This window comes from Vulpes lagopus, chromosome 12 (genome assembly GCF_018345385.1).
Source record: "Vulpes lagopus strain Blue_001 chromosome 12, ASM1834538v1, whole genome shotgun sequence".
In the NCBI taxonomy this organism is placed as follows: domain Eukaryota; kingdom Metazoa; phylum Chordata; class Mammalia; order Carnivora; family Canidae; genus Vulpes; species Vulpes lagopus.
Window position 1 is genome coordinate 39,233,593 of NC_054835.1, and position 27,534 is coordinate 39,261,126.

The following is a 27,534-nucleotide window of genomic DNA, read 5'->3' on the forward strand; positions in this document are numbered from 1 at the left end:
CAGGACCTGCCTGACCTCTCCCTTGGCTCTACAATTACTTAACACCAGGTTCGGAGGTAACAGCAAAACTAGTAGAGGCTTAAACAGAGAAGCTGGTCCCCCCCCCCCCCCTCTTTTAAGAGATTTTATTTATTTATTCATGAGAGACTACACACACACACAGGCACAGACACAGGCAGAGGCAGAAGCAGGCTCCATGCAGGGAGCCCGACGTGGGACTCGGTCCCAGGATCCCGGGATCCCGCCCTGGGCTGAAGGCAGCCGCTCAACCGCTGAGCCACGAGGCATCCCTGTTCCTCTTACATAAAAGGAGGGTGGTGGGCTGTTCATCGATGGCAGGGAGCTCTGCGCCCCAAAGTCCTGGGGGAGCAGGCTCCTTGCAAACCCCTCCCTGGCTATGGCCCTCGTTCTCCACGGTCAGGTCAGCAGCACTGCACGCAGCACACGGAGTCGGGACGAAGGCTGGAGAAATAAGCGCGCCGAGGTCTCTCCCAGAAGCTGCCCCCGTGACCGACTGCTCGCATATCATTGGTCAGGATGACCTTCCGCAAGGAAGGCTGGGAAATGTAGTCTTTCCCCCCCTCCAGGTGGCCTCGCGCGCAAGAAGGGGAATTTCACCCTCACGGTCACAGATCTGCTCCTGTTACTGGCCCTCTCCGCTTAGGTGGTGATTCAGAGAAACTCAGTTCCCTCAAGTCGGCCCCTACCAACTGAATAATAATTCTATTCAGGTTCTCAGCGGATTGGATGATGCCCAGCCGCGGTGATCTTCACTCAGCGGTGATCTTTACTCAGTCTACAGATTCAAATGCTAATTTTTTCCGGAGACATCCTAAGAGACACTCAGCTCTCTGGGCATCCCTTAACCCAGTCAAGTTGACACATACAATTAACCATCACATGGTTTTCAACATAGCTTGCAGACATCCTCAGATTTTGCAGTGGTGCCACACATGAGTAACAGGCACCTGAGAAGGATTCCTGGCTGTACAGGCTCAGCATCATATTAGATCTAGAATCCATATATTACTTTTATAATCTGAAAAAAATTATGGTTATTTTCATCTGGAAAGAAGACATGTAACATTTAGTATATTTGTAAACTATAGGAAGATGCAAAGAAGAAAACATAAATCACCCAAATTTCATTATCCAAAGGAAAACATGACATTTTGCTGCAACTTGCAGTTGGCCTTTCTTTCTTTTCTTTTCTTTTCTTTTCTTTTCTTTTCTTTTCTTTTCTTTCTTTCTTTCTTTCTTTCTTTTTTTTTTTTTTTTAAGAATTTTATTTATTTATTCATGAGAGACACACAGAGAGAGGCAGGCTCCCTGTGGGGAGCCCAGTATGGGACTCCATCCCGGAATCCGGGATCATGCCCTGAGCCAAAGGCAGACGCTCAACCACTGAGCTATCCAGGTGTCTCTGTAGTTGGCCTTTCTTTCTTTCTTTTTGAAAAGATTTTATTTATTTATTTATTTATTTATTTATTTATTTATTTATTTATTCATGAGAGACAGAGAGACAGAGAGAGAGAGAGAGGCAGAGACAAAGGCAGAGGGAGAAGCAGGCTCCTTGCAAGGGATGTGGGGATCCCAGAACTCCAGGATCAGCCCTGTACAGAAGGCAGGCGCTCAATCTCTGAGCCACCCGGGGGAGGGGGGGGGGGGGCCCACCTGCAGTTGGCCTTTCAATGCACAATAGCATACTTAAATTTCAGATTGCATCAGAATTAACTGGAGTGGTTCTTTCTTTTCTTTTCTTTTTTTCTTCCCTTCCTTTCAAGATTTTGTTTTATTTTTTTTAAAACTTTTTTTTTTTTTTTTTTTTTTTTTATGATAGTCACAGAGAGAGAGAGAGGCAGAGACACAGGCAGAGGGAGAAGCAGGCTCCATGCACCGGGAGCCCGACGTGGGATTCGATCCCGGGTCTCCAGGATCGCGCCCTGGGCCAAAGGCAGGCGCCAAACTGCTGCGCCACCCAGGGATCCAAGATTTTGTTTATTTATTCATTAGCGACAAAGAGAGAGGCAGAGGAAGAAGCAGAATCCGTGAAGGGAGCCCAGTGTGGGACTCCACCCCTGGACTCCAGGATCACACCCTGGGTGGAAGGCAGGCGCTAAACCGCTGAGCCACCCAGGCGTCCCTCTTTCTTTCTTTTTTAAAAGTAGGCTCCACTTCCAGCATGGAGCCCAACATAGGGCTTGAACTCACAACCCTGAGATCAAGGCGTGAGTGGAGATTCAGAGCCAGACTTCACCAACTAAGCCACCCAGTTGCCCCTAACTGGGGCACTTCTTAAAACTAGTACTTTTAAGTCATCTAGTTCTGGAATGGACCTGATCATCTGAATTTCTAACAAGCTCTCAGGTCATGCTAATGCTGCTGGTCTAGGGACCACACATAAAGGAGCACTGGTATGTAGTTTACACCTTGGCTTTTCCAGGTTGGGTCTCCAAACAGCAGCACTGGCATCACTTGGGAAATTGTTGATAATGCCTCTTCAGACCCCACTCCAGACCTACTGAGTCAGAAGTTGCAGTTCAACAAGATCTCTAATGGATTTGTTAAGTACAAGTTTGAGAAACACTGGTTTATGTTTGAGGCTCACACTAAAAGCTTTTTATTTATTTATTTTTAAATTGTTTCTGTTTTTTTTTTTAATTTTTATTTATTTATGATAGTCACAGAGAGAGAGAGAGAGAGAGAGAGAGAGGCAGAGACACAGGCAGAGGGAGAAGCAGGCTCCATGAACCGGGAGCCCGATATGGGATTCAATCCCGGGTCTCCAGGATCGCGCCCTGGGCCAAAGGCAGGCACCAAACCGCTGCGCCACCCAGGGATCCCTAAAAGCTTTTTAAAATTTATTGTATTTGTAAAGATTTTATTTGAGAGAGAGAGAGAGAGAGAGAGAGGGTAAGTGAGGTAGAGAGCATGAGCAGGGGGAGGAGCAGAGGGAGAGGGAGAAGCAGACTCCCCCTGAGCAGGGAGCCTGACATTGCAAATTCCAGGACCCCGGGATCATGACCTGAGCCAAAGGATGATGCTTAACCAACTGAGCCACCCAGGTGCCCCTAAAACTTAGCTTTTTATTGCACTATTTACACAGTAAAACACACCATTTTATAATATAATTCAATGAGTTTTGGTATATGGATAGTTTTTGTATCTTTTTTCCCTGATACCCAATACAATGACTTTCCTGTGCTGTTAAATGTTCTGGGAAAATATGATTTTTAATGACTCTGTAATACATGGTAAGGGTGTATCAGTTTAACCATTCTTCCATTGTAGGACACTTATTCTATTCCCAATTTTTCACTAGTGTAAATAGCTACCATGAATGCTTTTGGACACAAACCTTTTGTTTTCTGGACTTCAGAATAATTTTCCAAAAGTGGAATTACAGAGGAGAGGGACACTGGGTGGGTCAGAACAGATATCTATCACTCTAGAAGCCAGTTAATGAATTAAAAAATTTTTGTCTTTGGGTTTTAGGAAAATATGGCCAGAAATCACTTAAAAAATTCCCTTGCAGCAGGAACAGTGGGTTACAATGTGTTTTAAAAGAAAAGGCTTAAAAAAAAAAAAAAAAAAAAAAAAAAAAAAAAAAAAAAAGAAAAGGCTTAGTAAGCTTATTGTATTATTTATCAACTAATGCAAGTTTTGAATCCCTTCTTTTCTTTCTTTCTTCTTTCTCTTTCTTTCTTTCTTTCTTTCTTTCTTTCTTTCTTTCTTTCTTTCTTTCTTTCTTTCTTTCTTCTTTCTTTCTTTTCTTCTTTCTTCTTTCTTTCTTTTTTTTTTTTTTTTAAAGATTTTGTTTATTTACTCATAGGAGACACAGAGAGAGAGAGGCAGAGACGCAGGCAGAGGCAGAAGCAGGCTCCACACCGGGAGCCTGATGCGGGACTTGATTCCGGGTCTCCAGGATCGGGCCCGGGCCGAAGGTGGCACTAATCTGCTGAGCCCCCCAGGCTGCCCGAATCCCTTATTTTCTAACTATTCTTTTGCAATTCTAATGGATGTGGCCTGTATTTATCTAAGCAATGTTTCATGTGTAGAAAATAACTATTCTATTAAGGGTTTAAATGTATATATAACCAGGTTTATTAGCACTAGAATTTTTATCTTCTAGAATGTCAATTGGCTTAAGGAATGAAGTCAAGAGATATATTCACTTGTAGTCTTAGCAAGTACATTGCTGATCAGGAGCAAATTTCTACTTTTAAAAAAAGATTTTATTTATTTGAGAGAGAGAGGGAGAGCAGGGGAAGAGGGACAAGCAGACTCCATGCTGAATGTGGAGCCTGACGTGGGGCTCAATCTCAAGATCCTGAGATCATGACCTGAGCTGAAATCAGGAATTGGATGCTTCTACTTATACAAGGTAAATGTTTTAGACTTTTTTTTTCCTAAAGAGGGTTTATGTGCTTTCCTTCTATAAACAAATGCATACTTAGATGGGAACTGATTTGTTGTTTTTTAAAAGATTTTATTTGAGAGAGAGCATGTGAGATCACAAGTGGAAGTGCATAGAGGGAGAAGCAGACTCCCCACCAAGCAGGGAGCTGGATGCAGAAATTGATCCCAGAACCCTGGGATCAAGACCTGAGCTGAAGGCAGATACTTAACTGACTGAGCCACTTCACCTGATTTGTAACCAGGCTTCTTCACTATATAAGGTCCTGGGTATCTTTTCATGTCAGTCAGTAATATATATGATCATTCCTAAGAAGTACCTGGTATTTCTCATTGTACCATAATTTGTTTAAGCTAATTATCTGACTGAGGTCTCCTATTGTTGGACATTGTTCCTTTCAATTTTATTATCAACTTCAATAAACATCTTTGCATGTGGCTTTTCTTGAGATAATTGTAGATTTACATGTAATTTTGAGAAACAAGAAATCCCTTGTACATTTTGCCCCACTTTTCCCTCATGGTAGCATTTTGCCAAATTATGTAACTAACAAGAGATTTCCTGTGTTTCTGTGTTTCATGGCTTTTTGCATGTCCTCTTTTTTTAAACTTAAATTCAATTAGGCACATGTCCCAATTATTTTTATTTTTGAGAGAGGGAGAGAATGTGGGGGTGCAGAGGGAGAGAATCTTAAGCAGGTTCCACACCCACTGCAGTCTGAGGATGGGCTGTCTCATGACCTGTGGTGAAATTAGATCAGACGCTTAACCAACTGACACCCAGGCGCCCCATGTTCCAATTTTTATTCTGAACTACATTTCTTAAAATGGGAATTGCTAGGACAGAGTTTGACCTTTTGGCCCGGATTCTGATGAAATGGCTCATTTTTCCAGATCTTCATCAATCCGACCGTTGGGGCTAGGTTTAGGCCCCTGTAACTTGAGATTACTTTTCTTCTGGCACGTTTAAAAAAATTATTTATTTATTCATGAGAGACCCAGAGAGAGAGAGAGAGAGGCAGAGACATAGGCAGAGGGAGAAGCAGGCTCCATGCAGGGAGCCTGATGTGAGACTTGATCCCGGGACTCCAGGATCATGCCCTGGGCCAAAGGCAGGCGCTCAACTGCTGAGCCACCCAGGCATCCTCTTCTGGTACATTTTTAAATGGTTTTGTTTTTGACATTTAAATATTGTCTGTTTAAAAAAAAAAAAAAAAAAAAAAAATTGTCTGTTTGAACTTAACTTTGGTATAAGATGTGAGGAAGGGATTGGATTTATCATTTCTTTATCTTCTAAATGATTAGCTAGTTGCTGTAATGTAATTTACTGAGATCATCAAGAATTGTCTCCTGATTATCAAAATAGTTGTTAAAGCGATTAAAAAACTCCACCCCCCCCAAAAAAAAATGGGATGCCTGGGTGGCTCAGCGGTTGAGTGTCTGCCTTTGACTCAGGGCATGATCCTGGGGCTGGGGATTCGATCCCACATCAGGCTCCTGCAGAGAGCCTGCTTCTTCCTCTGCCTGTATCTCTGCCTCTCTCCATCTCTCATGAATAACTAAATAAAAATCTTTAAAAAAAAACCCCCAAAACCAACCATGCATATTTGAAACTACTTGCTCATGGAGGGCCAAGGCCTTCAGAGTGTGAAGGGGATGAAGAGCTTTGTACCCATGTATAGAAACCTAGGGAAATATCTGATTGGCCTTGATTAGGTCAGGATGCCTATCTCTTAGACCTATTACTATGGCCAGGGGCTGTTAGGTAGGTACACCAGCAATAGTTCCCGGTAGGGGAAGTGAAGAGGGGTATATTTTAGAGTAAAGAAAAAGGTATAATGCAAGGGAAAAAAAGGCAACCAATGGATTGCAATGTTTAGAACATTTTATTAAAGTAAAATACTGTTAGAATTAAGTGAAATAGAAAAACATAGTAAATATTTACAAAAACATTGATAACACCAATCAAGTCACACACAGAAATGCCTTAAAAAAACTTCTAAGTTGCAAATTATGGAGATTCTCCAAAATGGATATAACCGCTCACTGCTGAGTATTCATGGCATTGGTATAAGATCTCTCTGTCCCCCCACTTTTCTGCAATCCAGTGCTCCCTAGATATTTGTTGTTTGGGAGATTCAAACTTGGGAGACAGCTCGAGGTGACAAGTCAAGAATTGAGATAGTCACATAACTTATGGCCTAATTTTCTTCACCCTATTGACTGTGTTGAGGCTATACAGACATAGCCAGGCTGTTTCTCTTCAGCCTCTGCTAACATTCAAATGGATAAATTTCTCAATGCTTGAGCAGAAATTCCACACATGAAAGGCTGAGTGGGGAGTATTTGTACTAGAACTATAAAATTCTATCTGATGGAAAATTACCTATAAAACTAAGGTAAAACAGAATTAATCATGTGGTATCTCATATTTACTGAAAGTAGGAAAAGAGGTAGACTAGACACTTTTACAATTTTAGCTTAATGAGGAGTCAATAAGCTATATTATGACGAAGCGACCATACAACCATCTCCAAAGTCCAGAAGAACTTAAAATCAGATTCTAAAGACAAGAGACACTCCAAACAAAGACAAAGCAGAGAAGAAAACAATGCCCAGGAGGTGGCCATTATTCGGACAGTATTATAAAAGGGTAATAGATACTTGTACTCTACACACTTCACTTTGATGGTTCTGGATTAAAACTATCTCCCCCAAACAAAATTCAGAGGGGAGGAAATTAAAGGATTCAGGTAATTCTAAAACCTGTCTTGGGCTTGATAAGACCGTTACTTAAAATAATCACATTTTTAGAACAGATCATCTTCATCTGATTCTTCGAGGTACTTTATAGGTTTCCTTGCACGTCCAGATTTGGCCCGAGGAGCCACAGCTGAGTCTAGGTCCAGATGGAAGTCTTCACTCTCCCCCTTGGATTTCTATAAGAGGAAGTCCAAATAATTTGCACAATGTTAGTCTGACAGCAACATATCACTGCAAAAAATACATCAACAGACTACAATTCAAGGAGTTTCCTTCCTTCTAATTAGTTAGAAACAGAACTAAGTAAGGCAACTCTCATTGACTAAGTGGCATATTTTTAAATGTAACTAGTAAAAGCTAAATGGATTATGAGATTTACATTTTTTAAAAACATTTATATATTTGAGAGAGAGAGAGAGTACAAGTGGTGAGGGCAGGGGTGGGGAAGGCAGAGGTAGAGGGAGAAGAAGGCTCCCACTGAGCAGGGAGCCTGACATGGGGCTCAATCCCAGAATCCTGAGATCAGGACCTAGCTGAAGGTAGATGCTTAACCAACTGAGCCACCCAGGCACCCCACATTTATTTCCTTAAAAATGTGTCAGATTAAAAAAAGTGTCAGATTACTAAGAGCAATCTTGGTTTTCAAAACACCTAGAACAAATGGACTGACTAGGATAAATACCTTGTTTGTGGCTGTTTTAGAAATCATCTTCTCAAAATTAGAGTCGGAATCATCAGAAGTGGATGGCTTCCTTTTGCGGCGATTTTTGGTTTTTGGGGGATCAGGCTTTTGAGAGACATCAGAATTTAAGCCTGGATCCTTTTTGGTTCCTTTTGGTGCAGCCCCTTTTTTTGCACCTGTAGTGGAGGTGGAAGACTGACCTGCAAATCAACACAGGCATTCACCATGTGCCCACTCTTAGATAAACTGTTCTGTGAACTTTCTTTAGCAAGCTGTTGATTGCTTATATTTAACATAAGAAAAAAATCTCACAGAGCTGAAAATACATTACAGAACCAAAGTATTTTTAAGCATCTTTTTTTTTTAAATAAGAAAGCACTCTTTTTTTTTTTAAAATTTAATTTTATTCATTCAGAGAGAGACAGAGACAAAGGCAGAGTGAGAAGCAGGCTCCAATGCAGGGAGCCCGACGTGGGACTCGATCCCGGATCTCCAGGATCACACCCCAGGCTGCAGGTGGTGCTAAACCACTACACCACTGGGGTTGCCCAGCATCTATTTTTTTTTTATAGGTTTATGTATTACAGTAAACTTTTATACTGTTTATAAACTCTGTCCCTGTCATATAAATGAGCTAGATAATGCCTGGCATTTTGAGAAACACGCTGATTTTAAAACTTTTGATCACCAGTTTTGATTATGAAGATCTAAATAGTTGCTCTCATTTGGAAAAGGTTTAATTTCATTAAGAGTAACTTTTGGGAATAAAAAACTGAAATTGACTTGTGGCAGCCAGTTACTTAATCCCAATATTAACCCATCTGAAAGACTGAAGCTCACTTTTTGGCGCTATCTTCTTCACGGCCACCTTCTTTTTAGGAAGGGGGTTTACAATTTCAGTTTCAGCCGAGAAATCAGCAGTAGAACCTGGAGAAAGTGGTACACTGTCCTTGGCATCATCAGCATCAAGGTCCATTACTTCAAATGGAAAGGAAAATAGTACACATAAGCAACACAACAAAATCTGTTTCCTGCTCTGAATCCCCATTTAAATACCAAGTCTGAGATTTTTCTTGAATATTTATTTATTTATTTATTTATTTATTTATTTATTTTAAAAGATTTTATTTATTTATTCTTGAGAGATAGAAGGAGAGACAGAGCCAGAGACACAGGCAGAGGGAGAAGCAGGCTCCATGCACCGGGAGCCCGACGTGGGATTCCATCCCGGGTCTGCAGGATCGCGCCCTGGGCCAAAGGCAGGCGCCAAACCGCTGCGCCACCCAGGGATCCCTTGAATATTTAAAACACACGCTTATAAACTTTTATCTAATTTCTGGATTCTTCATGGGCAGGTGTTTTTTGTACCTTTAGCGTCCAGCACAGTAAATGGCAAGCACATGATTATGTTCAGTATATCAAGTGTAGAACCTCTTTCTGAGCAAAACTAATCTTTTTTTTTTTTTTGTATTTATTTATGATAGTCACAGAGAGATAGAGAGAGAGGCAGAGACACAGGCAGAGGGAGAAGCAGGTTCCATGCACCGGGAGCCCGAGGTGGGATTCGATCCCGGGTCTCCAGGATCGCGCCCTGGGCCAAAGACAGGCGCTAAACCGCTGCACCACCCAGGGATCCCAGCAAAACTAATCCTAATGAACATCAATGTAATGCTACTAAGAACACACATTTATTTTCCAAGGCAGGACTTAGATAATGCAGTTTGGTTAGAACCCAGCTGGATCTGAGTGCCCCAGTAAAGCAAGACATATCACTATTTTTACTTAAATACATACCTGAAGGGGCACTTTTCTGTGGCTTCAGTTCTTTGGCAGTACGTCTAGAATTAAAATAAAACAAAACAAAAACCAACATTCTGACAACCAATTCTAACTGTGTCAAGCAACAAAGAATATATCATTGGCTACTGACAACAATCATGATAAAATTCATATTAGAGAACATACTTTGGGGAAGCTTTGGTCTTATGTGGGCTGACATCTGATGGAACAGAATCCTCATCTTGAATTCTTTCTTCAAAATCTGAGAAACTGTTGTCTAAATCCAAATCCACTGTGAATTTGTTTTTTGCTATAAAAAACATACATAGACAAAGAATACATGAGGGTTAACAGAAGTATTTAATCTACAGATTGATAGAACATTTCATGAAGATTTAAGCTTTCATCTTCTAAAAGATGCTTTCGTTTTTCAAAAACTTAATAATCACTGCTCTATAACAATTCCTGGCCATTCAGATCTTTCAGCACATCTAGCATGTTGTTCACTTTTCCTTACTTGCTGCTCTCCGTGGCTCTACCTCTCGTGGAGGGACATCAAAGTTACTTTCATTACTGCTCATATCTGATTCTGAATCAGACCAGGGGTTTCTCTTCTTTCCTTTTTTGATGGGTTTAAACGGCAATGTAGTTTGCTTCGTCTTGGTACCTAGAAGGGAGATAGGAATTAACAACCTTTACATGTTCTTCGACTCACTTTTCTCCATCTATAATCCATCCATCTTTCAAATATTTATTGAGCTCTGTGCTGGTATTGAGAATACAACGGTGAACAGAGATGGACATAGTCCCTCTTCCTGGAGCTTAGAGTTTGGTCATCTAATTCCGTAAAGAAATACAATGTGTCAAAAAAAAAAAAAAAAAGAAAAAAGAAATACAACGTGTCTGAGTATATGTGTTTTATTTTTTTATTTTTTTATTTTTTAGTATATGTGTTTTAATATGAGGCTGCTCCAAGAAATGCTTGAGCTGAGATGTGAAGTTTAAATTAGAGTTAACTAGTTGAAGGCAGGTGGGTGATGAAACATTCTAGCACAGAAAATAGCATGTACAAAGGCCCTGGGGGGAAAATGGTACATTTAGGAAACTGAAAGAAATCCAGGGAGATCCCTGGGTGGCTCAGTGGTTTAGCGCCTGCCTTCAGCCCAGGGCATGATCCTTGGAGTCCTGGGATCACCTCCCACATCAGGCTCCCTGCATGGAGCCTGCTTCTCCCTCTGCCTGTGTCTTTTCTCCTTTTCTCTCTCTCTCTCTGTCTCTCATGAATAAATAAATAAAAAAAATCTTAAAAAGAAAAGAAAAGAAAAGAAAAGAAAAGAAATCCATATGGCTAGAAAGCAGAAGTTGGGAGACAGTGGCTCGTCTTGTTAAGGATTTTGTTTTACTTTAAAATTTTTACTGATTTAAGTAAGCCCTATACTTAACTTGTGGCTTGAACCCATGACCTTGAGGTCAAGAGTTCTATGCTCTACCCACTGAGCCAACTAGGAGCCCTAAGGATTTTGTTTAAACAGGGAACCATTATGACTAGATTTGCATTAAAAAAAATTCTCCCAGGCTGCAAGGTAGAGGTTGGAAGGGGGCAAGAATAGATGTAAAGAGATCAGCAGGAGGTTGTTGGAAGTCAAGGCAAGGAAGAGAATTCAAAGAGAAAACAATGGCTAGGACCATACCTTGATGCTTGTTTAATGGCTGACTCACTAGTCCTGACCCAAAGATTACAAGAGCAGCCTCCTTCATATTCTTTTTTTTTTTTCCTCCTTCATATTCTTATCAATATACCTGTCTACTTCATATATCCTAGTTTAATGTAATCTTATCCAGCATCCTCCAACAATGGTTTTTTTTTTTTAACTGTCTGTAATCTGGTTAAACTATTTTTTACTATTTCCCAATATAAAGTTTCCTTTCACTCTGTTAAGGGGGACTTTTCATTGTCCCATGTGTATTATGTGCCCATTTTTCTTTTCCCAATCTAGAATACCTAAATCTTATCTACTCTTTAAGACTTTAACCTAAGTTTTACCTCTCCCATAAAGCCTCTACAATGTACATGCACCCACACTGATCTCGCCTTTCAGTTCCTACAATGGCTAGTATATACTGCTTAACTCTTGTTCTTAATAAACCTCTTGAAGGTAAATGCCATGCTCTCCCACTTCTTGTGTCCTCATATTATTTAAGAGTAATAAAACTCACAGGAACATGAGTGCTCAAAATACTCAACTGATTCTTTGGTTTTATATGCTAAAAGATCGCTAGCTAGGTTTAAAGTTAAAAGTGTGCTGCATGCATTAGATGGTCAATATATAATTTTGTGCAGTATGCAGTATGGCATACTTTTATTATTTCTTTAGTTTAATACTAAGATGTTTCCATATGTTTTATTCATCTTGTATTCCCCACAGAGCTGAGTACACATTATCTATTAAAAAAAGTAGATACTCAAAATTAGACTTATAGATTAATCAATGGAATAGAGTTGAGAGTCCATAAATAAACCTTAATATTTATGGCCAATTGATTTTTGACAAGGGCGAAGACAATTTTTATTTATTTATTTATTTATTTATTTATTATTTATTTATTCATGAGAATACACAGAGAGAAGACAGAGAGAGAGGCAGAGGCACAGGCAGAAGGAGAAGCAGGCTCCATGCAGGAAGCCCCACGTGGGACTCCATCCGGGGTCTCCAGGGTCACCCCTGGGATGAAGGCAGGCGCTAAACCGCTGAGCCACCCGGGCTGCCCTATTTTTATTTTTTTTAAAACACTTTATTTGAGAGAGAATGTGAGAAAGAGAATGAGCTGAGGGGGAGGGGCAACGGGGGGGTGAGAGCAGGGAGCCCTATGTGGGGCTCTATTCCAGGACCCTGGTATCATGACCTGAGCCAAAGGCAGTCGCTCAACCACTGAGCCACCCAGGTGCCCCAAGCCTCTGACTCTTGATTTTGGCAGGTCATGATCTCAGGGACCTGAGATCAAGCCCCATGTGGGGCTCTGTGCTCAGGGTAGTCTTTCAGATTCCCTCTCTTTTTCCCCTGCCCCTCCTGGACTCATGCACCCATGCTCACTCTAAATAAAACAAAAATCTTAAAAAAAAAGTTAGAATACATAAAGATATCTTACAACTAACTCAACAACAACAAAAGATAAATAACCTACTTAAAAAAATGGGCTAAGGGTCTGAATAGACATTTTTCCAAAGAAATATAAATGACCTTTAGGCACATAAGATACTCAAAAATAATTAGCCAACAGGGAAATGCAAACCCAAACCATGAGATACCACTTCATAGCCACTAGGATGGCTAGAACAAAAAAGAGTGACAAGGAATTAACTGTGTTGGTGAGGATGTAGAGAATTGGAGCCCTCCTACGCTGCTGGAGGGAATGTAAAATGGGGCAGCTGCTCTGAAGAACAGTATGGCAGTTCCTCCAAAGGTTAAACATAGAAAAATATGACCCAGTAAAATTCCACTCCCAGGATCTACCCAAAAGAAATAAAAACCTTAAGTCCACATAAAAACTTGTATATAATATACAAGTATTCATAGCAGTGTTCATAACAGCTAAAAAGTGGATATAAGCCAAACACTAATCAACTGATGGATAAATAAATAAAATGCGTTATATCCATACTATGAAACACATTAGTTGGCAATAAAAAAGAATGAAGTATTGATACATGTTACTACATAGATGATGACCACCAAAAACATGCTAAGTGAAAAATGCTGGGGACAACAGACCAGACATTGTAGGATTTTATTTATAGGAAATGTCCAGAATAAGTAAATCTAGGAACAGAAAGTAGATTTAATGGTTGCCTACGATAGGGGAAATTGGTAGGAAATGGGAAGTGACCATTAATGGGTAGAGTGTTTCTTTTTGGTGCAAAAAACTTTTAAAACTGTTGAGTATACTAAAATGATTGAATGGTACACTTTAAATTGATGAATTTTAATATGTGAATATCTTAAGAAGTTAAAAAAAGGTAGATATTCAGTAAAGGTATAATCAAATGTTAGTAGAATTCTTAATTCTATTTAATTTACTGAGTGCTACTTACACCCAGGCGTGGTGTTCAACTAGAGGGATAATATAAACATGGCTAAGATGTGCTCATTGTTCTCAAGTAGTTTTATATATTAATATATATTACAGCCTTATAATTGGCTAGAAAGTGGAATTTAATAAACTGAGAGTGTTTTCTTTAGATCTCAACTAAGGAATTCAAGTTGCTGAATTAACAAACTATTTAAAAATCCTTTCTAAAATAAATCATATCCAAGGACAGTTTTAGGGAGATTCAAGTAAACTCCAGACATAGCCCTCCCTCATATTACTCAGCAAGGGCTTTCTAAACATCTATGCGGAATGTACTAGGTATCAGACACAATTTAATCTCAACTCTATACCATTTTACTAAAATATTTTAATACCTGGTTCTCTTTTCTGTTTCTTCTCCAACCTTTGTTTCAGACCTTCTATTTCGATACTCTCTTCTTGAGGGCTCCCTTCAGTGTTTTCATTCTAAAAGAGAGCAAGACAAAGATGGTCAAGCTCTGCCAACTTATTTGGAAAAATGTAAGGTCAAATATACAAATATATATCAAAGAGTGATTTTTTTTTCTTTAAGTTTTGGTCAAGAGCTCTGAATAAAGGTACGGATATAACTTTTCCAAGATACTTAACCATCAAAAAAATGGGGCTCATAGAAAAGCAAAGTTATGATTAAATGTAGGATTAATTGCAAACTATGGGATTAGAAATTTTATATCATTTGTTCAGTTTTAAGCTGAAAAAAGTTTTATCTATAACTTTTCAAGAGTAGTACCTTAGTTTTATTTTTTTTGAAAAAGGTTTTATTTGAGAGAGAGAGAAAGAGAGAGAGAGAGAGAACACAAGTGGGGGGAGAGACAGGGAGAAGCCGACTCCCCACTGAGCAGGGAGCCTGATGTGAGATTCTACCCCAGGACCCTGGGATCATGACCTGAGCCAAAGGCAAAGCTTAACTGACAGCCACCCAGGCACCCTACCTTAATTTTCTTTTTAATTTTCTTTTCTGCCTCTGCTTTCATCTCTATGGTCACTCGGGGGATGACTCTTTTCCCGCAAGGAGAAGGCAAAACTTCAGCCATTTGTGTTTTTTTCCCCTTTCCTTTCCCTCCTTTCCCTGGAAATCCTATTTGTTCTTCTTGTTTTTCCTTTGTTTCAACAGCCTACAAAAGAGATAAAAGAAAGCAAGTTTATAAGTCAACAAAAACACTACAAAAATCAGGCTACTTTATAGAAATAGAATAAAAGGCAACAGTTAAACTGATTTCAATTTGTTACATCTTAAGATAAATCTTTAAAAATTTATGCGTGCTATCTCTATACCCAATGTGGGGCTTGAACTCATGACCCTGAGATCAAGAGTCACAAGCTCTTCCAAATGAGCCGGCTAGGCATCCCTCGACTTAAAAGTAAATTTGTGATAAGCTGTGCCACAACTAAATAATACCACCAATAATAGTAAAGATATCATTAAGGCCCATTTGACAAGTGTGGAGACAAAAGACTGGGTTCTACTCTTGATTCTACCATTTAAGCCTTCTGAAGATAAAAAGGAGACACTGTGTTAGGGACAAAATACATAGATACATATAAACATATTTGTAAACTCAAATAAGAAGTGAAAGGATGGGATTCCACTTGTATATCCATACGGAAGTATGACAATATAAAACTATGTTAAGTGTTCTAGCTTAATTTATGAAATGCTTTTTCTTATCTTAAGATACTGTAGGAAAACAAAGCAAATTAGGGAGATTTAGATAACAAAGTATCTTCTGAATCTACTGATTAGCTAGCCCAGAAGGTAAACATCTTTGTCCTTTTGTGTTGACTTGGGAGATTGATTGGTCTTTTTCCATATTTAAATTATCTTTATGTTCTCAGTCACAGTCAGTCAGAAATCAACTCCTACCTTTTCCTCTTTGTCCAAAAACTTCTAGGTAGCATGTTTCCGGGCATCATTTACTTTATTCTAACAATCGTTTTTTTTTTTTTTTTTTTAATGTGTTATCTTGGAATGTTTTCTTATGCCTCTTATATTCTTTGTCTTGCCAATTATGAAATTTCTTGACAAAGAGGTATATTGCTAGAATGTTCTATTTCATTAAAACTCTAACATGGGCATTATGAACTACACACCTCCAGCTCTTCAACAAAAGTAGCCAAGTCTTCTTTCCACAAATCTGTTGGACTCTTTCTCTTTAATGTTTCTAGTTCTTGCTCCTTCATAAGACAGTCAGAAAATTAAGAATTAATTTATAGGCATAAATAGCACACAATTTTCATGAAGCACACAGTCTTTACTTTCACCATTAGAAATGAATAACATGTACCCTCCATTAACAACTCACTTTTTCATTTCTCAGCTTGCACAGTTCATCCTTCTTCTCCTTGGTGAGATACCAAAGAGGCATATCAAGAAGGTAGTTGAAGGTTGGTCCAGAATCTCTTACAGAGTCACTCTTTTCAGCTTCATTTTCATTGTCACTCTCTTCATTCTCTTCTTCATCTGGTACCTAGAGGAAGAATTAAAATGTAGCTTTAACAGGAAATGTGAAACAGAGACATTAGATTATATGTAGTTTTTAATAACATAGAAAATGCTAATTAAGAAATTACCTTTTGCTGAGCTTCTTTCCAAGCCTTCACAGGATCCGAATCATATCCCCTCTGAATCAGAACTTTAATTAATTCTTTCTTAGGCTTATTTTCTATTAAAAAAATGTAAACAAATTATTGTTTTGAGCAATATTTTAGGATAGGAATATGGTTTTACCATATTAATTCAAAAGATTAAAACTAACAATTAAGCTGTCTTTGTTTTGCATCAATTTATACATCGTGGTATAGAGAGGTCTTTTTCCTAAACCGACAAATGTAAATTACCACAAGGGGGACAGTCAAATCACATATGAGATTGTTGACCTGATTGTTAACACTAAAAGAACAGAAGACAATCAAAACTTTATTTCTAAAAAAAAAAAAAACAAAAAAAAACCCCCAAAACAATTATTTCTGATAAGTATCTACCTCAATTATATTCTCTTTTAAGATTTTTAACATTTGATTGGACAAGATTTTAGTGCCACCAACCCAAGCACTGATTTCTGCATGCTGCATCCATTCCTGTTTTCTAGAGTGCCTTTCTTCTAATAACGACTGCAGTCAATTTATTACACTTTGAGAGATACTGAGTTACTAGCTATAAGGTATTTCAGAATGAATTTCTGAGCACTATCGTTTACCAATTAACTTGATATAGATTACATGTTTAGACTCTACACTTTTATACTTAGGAAGACTGGATAGTCCCTTATTTCCTAAATTCCGGTCAACAAGATACAATCTTTACTTTTGTTTTCTTTGAATCATGTCCAACATCATCATTTTAGCCTTGTCTTAAACAAAAGTTCTATGAAATCAGGGGGCGGACATGCTAGTGTTATTAGTTTTAAAAATAGAAAATTATTCTGTGATCACCAGGGACTCATGTTGCCATGTTTTGGGGACTTGCTACTATAATCTACAAGTTAGTTGCCTAGCTTTCCCAGTTAGTCCTGGACAGGGTTGAGCTATTTTTTTTAACCTTACTAACACTCCAGCTTTTATAAAAATTGTTTTCTTCCTGCTCACTTAAACCCTGACTTAGTTGCTTCTAGAATATCTTTTTAAAAAAAGATTTCCTGGGAAATAGCTCTTTTAGTCCTCAGTATGCAATTTACTTGTAATATAAGCCATTTATAATCTTTGTTCCAGTCTTTTTCTCCTCTCTCAGACTTTTTTTTTAAGATTTTATTTTATTTATTTATTTATTCATGAGAGGCACACACAGAGAGAGAGAGAGAGAGAAAGAGAGGCAGAGACACAGGCAGAGGGAGAAGCAGGCTCCATGTAGGGAGCCTGACGTGGGACTCGATCCCAGGGTCTCCATGATCATGCCCTGGGCCAAAGGCAGAAGATAAACTGCTGGGCCACCGGGGCTTGCCCCTCCTCTCTCAGATTTAACATTTCTTCTCTTGATCACTTTACACAGGTATCTTTCTAGCTCTCTATTCTCTGTCTAAATGTCAACCAAATCTTGATTTCTCAAGATGTTCAATCTAAGAAAGGCTATCTTTTTCAAGCTATAAATGCCTAGGTATTTGAAAGAAATTCTTGTAGAAGTAACCAGCTGAACTAAAGGATTTTGCTCTCCCTCCAAATGTTTAAAGTTAGGCATTATTGTAGTTTTAGTGCAGATAGTTATTATTATTTTTTCAGATAGTTATTAATCTGAAAACATACCAATAATTATTTTGCCATCTATTTTCTCTAAGATAAAGCGAGCCTGATTGTTCAGTTTAGCAGATTCAGCGCCAAGCATTCCTAGAAGCCATTCTTTTCTTAATCCATAATATTTAAGCCTTAGTTCAAAGAAGTCTCTTAGAATATCCAACACTGTGTCATATTTCTTTAAACAACCTACATGGTCAAAAAGCACCTAGAAAATAAACATAGGATTAGAGCCAAGAAGAGGTAAATTGGCTAAACTTTAATGGTTTTAGGAAAATGACTTTATTCTTCAAAAATATAAAAGTATTCTAGGATATTCTTTTAAAATTGATATTAAACTTTAATATAAATCAAACATGGGTACCATAAAACATACCATGGAGTTGCATGTGAGACTAGTTTGGAGTTTGAAGACTTTGTGTAGCCCCACTCTCTCTGCCTCTGCCAGTTTCTCTTCAGTCATCTTCACAACAAACTTCACAGTGGTGTCTGTATGGTACTCCCTATAATCTGTTATGAGAGGTGGTGTCTTCTCAGTGCCATTCAACATGGGTTCTAGAACCTGTTCTTTATAGGTCTAAAGAAAGGCATAATCCCCTTGTAAGTGTCTTAAATACAGGCTTAGGAGTATTCAACAAGCAGTAGTACAAAGTGTTTCTCCGATCACAAAAATCAAAGAGGAAATCCACAATTACCTACCTGGGTCCATGTTCTGACAGGAAGCTCTGAAATTTCAATGGTTGTGGAATTAAGTATAGCCACTTCACCACTAATCACATACTGATTTGGAGCCAGCTCTTCAATAGTACCCTTGAAGTTCTTGTAACTTGGAAGCTAAATTGGTATTTTAAAGAAAAATAGGTTTTCTAAATGTGACACTAAAAACAGAAATCCCAATAGCATTAAATCTAATGAACATGAAAGGGCAAAACAAATTTTATATGTGTCCTCTTTAACCATATAATTTACTGAATTGAGACCAAAAGGAAATGAAGGATCCTGATACACACAGAATAGTTACCATTGGCAAAGGTTCTTCTCCATCCATCAAACGCCTGATATTATTTACAACTTCACGAATATCAAAGTTGGGGATTTTGCAGGACCACCCAGTACCAATTCCTTCAGCACCATTTATCAGCACCATGGGTATAATGGGAATGTACCATTCAGGTTCAACACGTTGATTGTCATCATATAAAAACTTTAAAGTCTGATCATCTTTTGGTGGAAACAATAACCGAGCCAAAGGGCTAAAGAAAACAAAGAATGTTATTTTACAAAAATATTGGCTTTGATACTTAACTTGTAAGAAGGATATATGTTTATCTCATATCTATGCATGAAAATACTTTGGCTTTATTTGCTGATGAATAATCATTTAACAGTATTTATTGAGCACTTTGTATGTGCCAGACACCACAAATGTAAGGTATCTAAAGAGATCACATTCTACTACAGGGAGAAAGGCAATGGACATACATTTTGTCAGGTGGTAGGGTAAATGCTAAGAAGAAAGAAAAAGTAGGTAAAAGTGACTGAGTGATTGAAGGTGCCGAGGAATGGTAACACTTTCTGAAAGGATAATACTAGAGAATAAATTGAGAGAATGAGCCATCATATGCTTATTTGAAGATTATTGTAAGCAGAGGGATCAATAAGTAAAAAGCCCTGAAGAGTGTGCTTGGCATGTTTGATTATAGGCAGAGGCCAGTTGTGTTTGGAAGGGAGATTGTGAGATGGGAGTCAAAAGATATGGGGAGTGGACACATAGATCATGTAAAGTCCTTTAGATTTTACTCTAAATGAAGCAGTTAGAAGGTTCTGAACCAGAGTGATCTACTTAAAAAAAAAAGAAATTAGTTGGCTGCCATAAGAAAGAAGAATGGTAGACTATATTACTTTAGATAAATAGGATGCCTTAATATTTGTCTAATGCAAAGCCCGTAGGATTTGGTGATGGATTGGATGCCATTGTGAAAAAAGGTGACTTCACGGTTTTTAGTCTGAGGATTAGGATGATGGCGTCCCATTTACTGAGACAGGAAGACTAAGAATTTTGTTTCAGACTTAGGTTTGAGATACTTATTAGACATCTGAGTGGTAAATATTGAGAGACAGCTGTAAGAGATTCAGAGTTGGAACTATTGAGACTAGATGGATGGATTATCATCTATGGTTGGGATAGTATAGCTAGTGGAAAGAGAGCTAATGAAGGAATTTCAGGGCAGGCCAGTACTTATAGGTTGGGAAGATGAGAAAGAACCAGCAAAGAAGACAAATAAGGAAGGAAGCCAAGTTTGGTGTCTTAGAGGCCAAATAAAGAATTTTTAGGAGGATAAAGTGATTATCCAACGCTGCTGAGCGATTGAATAGGATGACAGTGGAAAACTATTCATAATGTACTTTCTGTACTTATAAAGGAAGTAAAATTTCAGCTATGATATTTAGGAAAAATTAAGCTCTTCTTTACTCTGATCCCAAGTCTACAGCAGGGTTTCTCAATCTGGGCAGCTTTGACACTTTGGATCAGATAATTCCTTGTTATGGGGGGCTATCCTATGCATTATAGTGTATTTAGCAGTATCTCTGGCTGCTACCCACTAGATGTAGCACAGCTCCCCTAGTCATGACTATCAAAAATGTCTCCAGACATTACATTATGTCTCCTGGGAGATGGGGTGGTAGTGCAAAATCTACCCTGGTTGAGAACCACTGCTCTATACAATGAAAGAAAAGAAAATATAAGAAATGGAAGTAAAAACATTAGGTTGGTAAGGAAACAATACTTCTAAGAAATTCAAAGGCATGGCTATCAAACTGAATTAGAATTTAGATTGTTTATTGTTCTTTTTAAAGAATTTTATTTATTTACTCATGAGTAGAGGCAGAGACATAGGCAGACACAGAATCAGATTCCCTGTGAGGAGCCCAATGCGGGACTCAATCCCAGAATGCTGGGATCATACCCTTAGCCAAAGGCAGGTGCTCAATCACTAAGCCACCCAGGCATCCTGAATTTGTTTATTGTAAAGAGTAGCATAATTAAACTTAAATGAGCTAGTTTAAAAAAAAAAAAAAAGAATATTCTAAGTGTATCAAAATTACGTTTTCTGATTAATTGAATTTTTATATTTTTGGTCAACTAAATTCATTTGAAAATTAGAAATGGCAATTCACTAGAAATTGAAAGCATACCCACCTGAGCATTGTGAAGATGTATCGAGGACTAGCAGAATCCTTGCCACCATGCAGCCTAGTACCAAACTGACCAATGGGCTGCAAGAGGTTCAGATTATTGCTACCCACAAAATTCTGAGCCAAATTTATAATGGTCATCATTAGTGACATCTAGAGGTGGAAAAGAGATTCGTTAATCAGATCTGGAGGCTTTTAATACATATCCATTATGACTAAGCCCCACTATAATCCTGTAGGGTTTTATGAGGTGTAGATGTTTATTGACTCTTCCCAGATTAATACATGGCAGATGTACATAAACCCAAGACTTCTGGCTCCAAGGTCAGGGCTCTTGCCTTCTAATAGTTTCTAAAGTCCTATTCAACCTTGGGGGCATAGGTCTTCTCTTCACCTTTAGCAGAATGAAGTATATCCTTGTTTGTGTTACAACACTTTGCTCCTTTTCTATTCTAGCATGCATCACTTTAATCTATAGTTGTGTGTGCGTGTGTGTGTGTGTGTGTTGGCCTTCTATTTAAATTGTGATTATACCCTGAAGTAAGGAAAATATTTGATTTTTTTTACCCTACCCTTGCTACAGGGTAAGCATTTGACAAATACGTGAACATTTACCAAATGCTAACAATATTTTAATTGAAAGCAACAAGCAACATAATCATTACGTTTAAAGTTCTAGAAACCTATAGGCAACTTAGTTCTTTAAAATATAATGAATGCAAAAAACTATAATCACAAAAGAAAAAGGGAATATATGTTTGTATAAAGTTAAGCAATTCAGAAATATAAAAATTAGAAAGTTGTCTTTTTCAATTGACAGGGATAACCAAAGTTAACAACCTGGAGCACACCCTTCTAGGTATTTTGCTTTAAGTATTGTTCTGGCTCTTTTTCTCCTCACTAACAATGGACTGTGGATATTCTCAATGTTAGTACACACAGATTTACTTCGGTTATATAATTGATTCCAGGCATGGAAGTGTCACAATCTACAACAATTTTCCAATTGATGGACATTTTCAATGTCTAAATTTTAGCCTCACAAAGGTATATTAAACATCACTAAATATCTTTGAACATAGACACTTGTAGATTTATGAGTCCCCTTACCAGAATGTTATTATTATTACTTTTTTTTATTTTTTTTATTTTTTTATTTTTTTTAATTCTTATTTATTTATGATAGTCACACAGAGAGAGAGAGAGAGAGGCAGAGACACAGGCAGAGGGAGAAGCAGGCTCCATGCACCAGGAGCCCGATGTGGGATTCGATCCCGGGTCTCCAGGATCGCGCCCTGGGCCAAAGGCAGGCGCCAAACTGCTGCGCCACCCAGGGATCCCTATTATTACTTTTTAAAAGATTTTATTTATTTATTCATGAGAAACACAGAGAGAGAGAGAGAAAGAGAGAGAGAGAGAGTGCAACAGGCAGAGGGAGAAGCAGGCTCCATGCAGGGAGCCTGACGTGGGACTCGATCCGGGGACTCCAGCATCATGTCCTGAGGCGAAGGCAGATGTTCAACCCACAGGTGTCCCTCCTGTTCAGGTTTTGTTTGGCGAGACTGAGCTGGCCCCTACTCCCGCAAGCCTATCTCTGGCCTTTCTCAGCCCACGTTATGGCTGCCAAGTGCACAGGGTCTCCAAGATCACGCCCTGGGCCGAAGGCAGTGCTAAACCGCTGAGCCATTGGGTTGCCCAAGATTATTTTTAGAAATTGATTTGTTAGGTCAAAGGATAAGCACATTTACAGTTTGACAGATTTCACCAAATTCAGGGCTCTTGCCTTCCAATAATTTCTATCAAGTCCTATTCAACCTTGGAGGCATCCTCTATTATGGATAAACAAGTGTTCATCTCATCAAGTACTCTAAGTGTTTGGAAAGTGATTTTGCAGGTATTATCGCTATAATGCTTTCTGGAAACATTATGGATTGTGTGTTTACCTCACCATGATGATAAGAGGACATCTCAGCCACTGACCCAGCCAACTGGGCAACCTTCACCTCTCGCTTGTCATTCCGTTTGAAACAAGTAAACAAAACCTTTCTTTGACCTGGTTTCAAGCCTTTAAAATAAAAGAAGTACAAATATTAGTATCCTCAACTTAACTATTTTTGGACATTGATTTCTATGTAAGACAAAAACAGGCTAACAAATTGGAACTCACCATCCACCATAGATGGGATAGATCTCTCGTTATCAGAATTTGAGAACAGGATAAGTTCCTTATTTATAAAGTCATTGTATGTCAGATATGTGGTAGTTTGCCCATACAAGTAATCCTGAGGGATCAAAGAGAGTATTACATGATCTAGTTTAAAATAAAAAAAGATCATTGACTTTAATAATGCTTGAAACAAACAAATAAATATAAAGAAGTAAAACAGAAATAGAAATCTTTCATCATATCATTTCTGTGATAATTCTTAAGTCCCTCAAAGATACAGAATTATATAGAAGTATTTTACTGTTTCAAAGATAAAGCAAATTAAACAAAACAAAACAAAACAAAACAAAAGATAAAGCAAATTAAAAAAAACACAACAAAACAAAACAAAACAAAAAGATAAAGCAAATTTAATTGTTGCACAATTAAGAAAAACTGCACTGCCTTTTTATTTTTTAAAGATTTTAATTTATTTATTCATGAGAGACACAAACAGAGAGAGTATGAGTGAGGCAGAGACACAGGCAGAGGGAGAAGCAGGCTCCATGCAGGAAGCCTGATGTGGGACTTAATCCTGGTACTCCAGGATCATGCCCCAGGATGAAGGCAGGTGCTAAGGGATCCCTACGTTGCCTTTAAAAAAATTTTTTTTTAAGATTTTATTTATTCATGACAGACAGAGAGATAGAAGCAGAGACACAAGCAGAGGGAGAAGCAGGCTCTATGCAGGGAACCTGATGTGGGACTTGATCCTGGATTTCCAGGATCACACTCTGGGTGGAAGGTAGCGCTAAACTGCTGAGCCACCTGGGCTGCCCTGCCTTTTTAATTTTTGAGGCTCCATACATTTATGCAGCAGTCTAAATAATAAGCACATTCATATAGTTGCCTATTATTAAATTTTTTACTGAAGCTATTAGTCATTGTGTTGTAGGATTTTTTTTTTTTAAGATTGAGAGAGCACACATGCAGGGCTGTTGAGATTGTGAGAATCCCAAACAGGCTCCCAGCACAAAGCCCCATATAGGGCTCAATTTCATGACCCTGAAATCCAACCTGAGACAAAATGAAGAGCCAAACCAAAGGAGTCATTCAGGTGCCTGAATATATACAGTTTTTACCTCAGGAAGGCCAAGTAACTTCCGTTGTCTTCTATCTTCCATGAAATGAGTTAACCATTCCTTTCGATCATCTGTCTGTTTCTTGCTAAAGGCCTACAAATTAGAGATAAAAATAACATGTCAATGGTACGAACAGTCTTACTCAGTTTCCTAAAACATATGGTCCCTTTCTCTAGGATATGTTTACTAAAAACATTCTATATTATATAAAACATTTTTTTAAAAAGATTTTATTTATTCACTTGACAGAGGTAGAAAGCATAAGCAGGGGGAGTGGAGTGGCAGGCAGAGGAAGAGGGAGAAGCAGGCTCTCCATGGAGCAGGGAGCCTGACTCAGTGCCTGATCCCAGGACTCTGGGATCATGACCCGAGCCAAAGGCAGACACTTAACCAACTGAATTACCCAGGCACCCCTATAAAACATTCTACTATATAAATATTTATGTTTCAATTAACTAGTTAAAAGTAGTGATTTACAAAACTAGAATGTATGAAACAGAATTCAAACTGACCAAGCTGATGGCAGCATCATCTTCAGGACCAGAGTATTTGAACTGAATACGATGTCTTTTCATATCTGCAAAGTATTCTTTAGCTTCTTTTGATGTGCTGGTACCCAAACCTACACAACCAAGAATACTAAGTTACTCCATATAATCTTGTATAATGGTTTAAAACAAAATGAGAAATTCTATGTGGGTTTCCTTACAAACCTTTGTAGTACTTGACTTTCCATTTTTTATGATTTGGAGTAGAATTCTTCCATTCTTCAAATTCAGGAAGGCTATAGAATGCCATTTCTTGTTTGTTTTTAGACACCTGTGGTAAAGAACACATTGCTGTAGTTTTGACTCGAGTCCCCTGTATACTGTATGTACATCATGGGGTAAATGTGTATAAAGTGTTGAGTAGGGCCTTAAAATATCCATTATGGTAATTTAGAAGTTAACATACCTTTACAATCGGAGTGATAAATTCCTCCAGAAAACGATGCCGTAGAAGAGAGGGCCAGTTATGATGGATAAAATTAATCAGCAAGCCTTTGATATGGGAACCATCTTGGTCCTAGAAATATTTGGAAAGAAAAAACACAAAATAATTATTTCAAAACTAAAAACAATTATGCTTGACCTACTAGTAATTTCTCTAAAATTTTTCTATGGGGATTAAAAAAAAGAAAAAGGCTATTCAAATCCAATCACTTAACCTGTAATGTATAACATACATGTGATGAATAAAGCTCCAGGTTAAATAATTTCCTTCCATAGCAGGAAAGCAATGCAACAGTTAAGACATGTTTAATTTAGTGTAATAATCTAATATATTTGAAAGCAAATCTGACCTGATCTGTCATAATCATTATCTTCCCATAACGAAGAGTCTTCAATGAATCTTCATCTTCATAGTTTTTCTTGTACTGAAGACCCACGATCTTGATGATATTATTAATTTCAGCATTTTCCATGATCTAAAATGGATATAAAAGGTAATGTTTTGCTTATAAATCTGAAAATAAATAGGACAGTGTATGTTGTCTGGATTTTCTTAAGCTCCACTATTTTCAATTATTAACCTATACTTTAGTCAGAAAGATCTGTTAAGATATGCTACAATATACTCAATGTCTTAAAAATAGTAACAATAAACTATCTAAAATAGGTTTCAAAATGCCCAGTGAGGGAATGAAATATAAGCATGAAGTCCTGCATTATACAACTAGATTTAGATTCTAAAGATGGTTCTACCTGTTTATGAGAAGCTTCTCGAACATTGAGTATTTTTCCTCTAAGCGGGAAAACTCCATATTTGTCTCTCCCAACCACACCAAGGCCTGAAACAGCCAAAGTTTTAGCCGAGTCTCCCTCAGTCAGGATAAGTGTACACTCATTGGAGTTTCGACCCCCTAAAATAAAAATACACAAATTAATATTGGAACATTTAGTTCAAACCTCAAATATACTAACTTAGACATGCTATTAACAGTTTTGTGATAAAACAGGGATCCCTGGGTGGCGCAGCGGTTTGGCGCCTGCCTTTGGCCCAGGGCGCGATCCTGGAGACCCGGGATCGAATCCCACATCGGGCTCCCGGTGCATGGAGCCTGCTTCTCCCTCTGCCTATGTCTCTGCTTCTCTCTCTCTCTCTGTGACTATCATAAATAAATAAAAAAATTAAAAAAAAAAAAAACAGTTTTGTGATAAAACATTAGTAATTAGATATATATTAGAACTAATGTTCATAGTAAAAAAAAAATCCTAGTTTCTCAGACGATTTTTTTCTGAATTTGCTGAAAAATATTTTATTTTTTAAAAAGATTTTATTTAGGGGATCCCTGGGTGGCGCAGCGGTTTGGTGCCTGCCTTTGGCCCAGGGGGCAATCCTGGAGACCTGGGATCGAATCCCACGTCGGGCTCCCGGTGCATGGAGCCTGCTTCTCCCTCTGCCTGTGTCTCTGCCTCTCTCTCTCTCTCTCTCTGTGACTATCATAAATAAAGAAAAATTAAAAAAAAAAAGATTTTATTTATCCATTTGACAGAGAGAAAGAGGGAAAGAGTGAGAAAGTATGCACAAACATGTGGAGTAGCAAGCAAAGGGAGCCTGATGCAGGGCTCAATCTCAGGACCCTGGGATCATAACCTGAGCTGAAGGCAGATACTTAACTGACTGAGCCACCCAGGCACCTCTAAATGATTTTAAGTAATCTCCTTACCTCCCCAACATGGAGCCTGAAGTCACAACCCTGAGACCAAGAGTCACATACTCCAACAGCGCCAGCCAGGTGCCTCTCTTATGCTAATTTCTCGTGATAGTTACACTATTGCTGGACATTCATTTGATCATGTTATGTTAAAAATATGTTAGTGATGGGGTTTAGAACCCCCCAAAATAGGGCACTTGGCATACTAAATATTTTAAGCTGAAAGAGCTTGAGAAAATGCTAAAATCAAGTTCAGTCTGATCTCATCCCCCAGCCTTCTACCCTGAAGCAGATCACGAGACCCTAATGTAAGAGGTGCCCTCCATATACCACAGAGGAAGGGAATGTTCTTATTTCC

The 27,534-nt window shown here is 38.3% G+C and overlaps 1 protein-coding gene across 1 annotated transcript in view; it reads right to left on the minus strand.

Moving 5' to 3' along the window:
* Positions 1-6,289: 6,289 nt before the first annotated feature.
* The window catches only part of TOP2A (DNA topoisomerase II alpha), a 29,757-nt gene continuing 8,512 nt past the window's right edge, over positions 6,290-27,534 (minus strand). The window contains exons 12-35 of the mRNA XM_041723828.1: positions 26,224-26,381; positions 25,821-25,946; positions 25,433-25,543; positions 25,192-25,297; positions 24,991-25,100; positions 24,479-24,571; positions 23,358-23,472; positions 23,134-23,255; positions 21,195-21,343; positions 19,014-19,245; positions 18,692-18,826; positions 18,369-18,569; positions 18,005-18,200; positions 16,340-16,431; positions 16,072-16,236; positions 15,860-15,943; positions 14,701-14,883; positions 14,104-14,194; positions 10,158-10,307; positions 9,827-9,950; positions 9,656-9,699; positions 8,702-8,839; positions 7,862-8,061; positions 6,290-7,355 (exon numbers count right to left, since the gene is read on the minus strand). Of these exons, the coding sequence (XP_041579762.1) occupies positions 7,227-7,355; positions 7,862-8,061; positions 8,702-8,839; positions 9,656-9,699; positions 9,827-9,950; positions 10,158-10,307; positions 14,104-14,194; positions 14,701-14,883; positions 15,860-15,943; positions 16,072-16,236; positions 16,340-16,431; positions 18,005-18,200; positions 18,369-18,569; positions 18,692-18,826; positions 19,014-19,245; positions 21,195-21,343; positions 23,134-23,255; positions 23,358-23,472; positions 24,479-24,571; positions 24,991-25,100; positions 25,192-25,297; positions 25,433-25,543; positions 25,821-25,946; positions 26,224-26,381 (3,254 nt within the window). The 3' untranslated portion in view covers positions 6,290-7,226. The remainder of the gene's footprint in view (positions 7,356-7,861; positions 8,062-8,701; positions 8,840-9,655; positions 9,700-9,826; positions 9,951-10,157; positions 10,308-14,103; positions 14,195-14,700; positions 14,884-15,859; positions 15,944-16,071; positions 16,237-16,339; positions 16,432-18,004; positions 18,201-18,368; positions 18,570-18,691; positions 18,827-19,013; positions 19,246-21,194; positions 21,344-23,133; positions 23,256-23,357; positions 23,473-24,478; positions 24,572-24,990; positions 25,101-25,191; positions 25,298-25,432; positions 25,544-25,820; positions 25,947-26,223; positions 26,382-27,534) is intronic.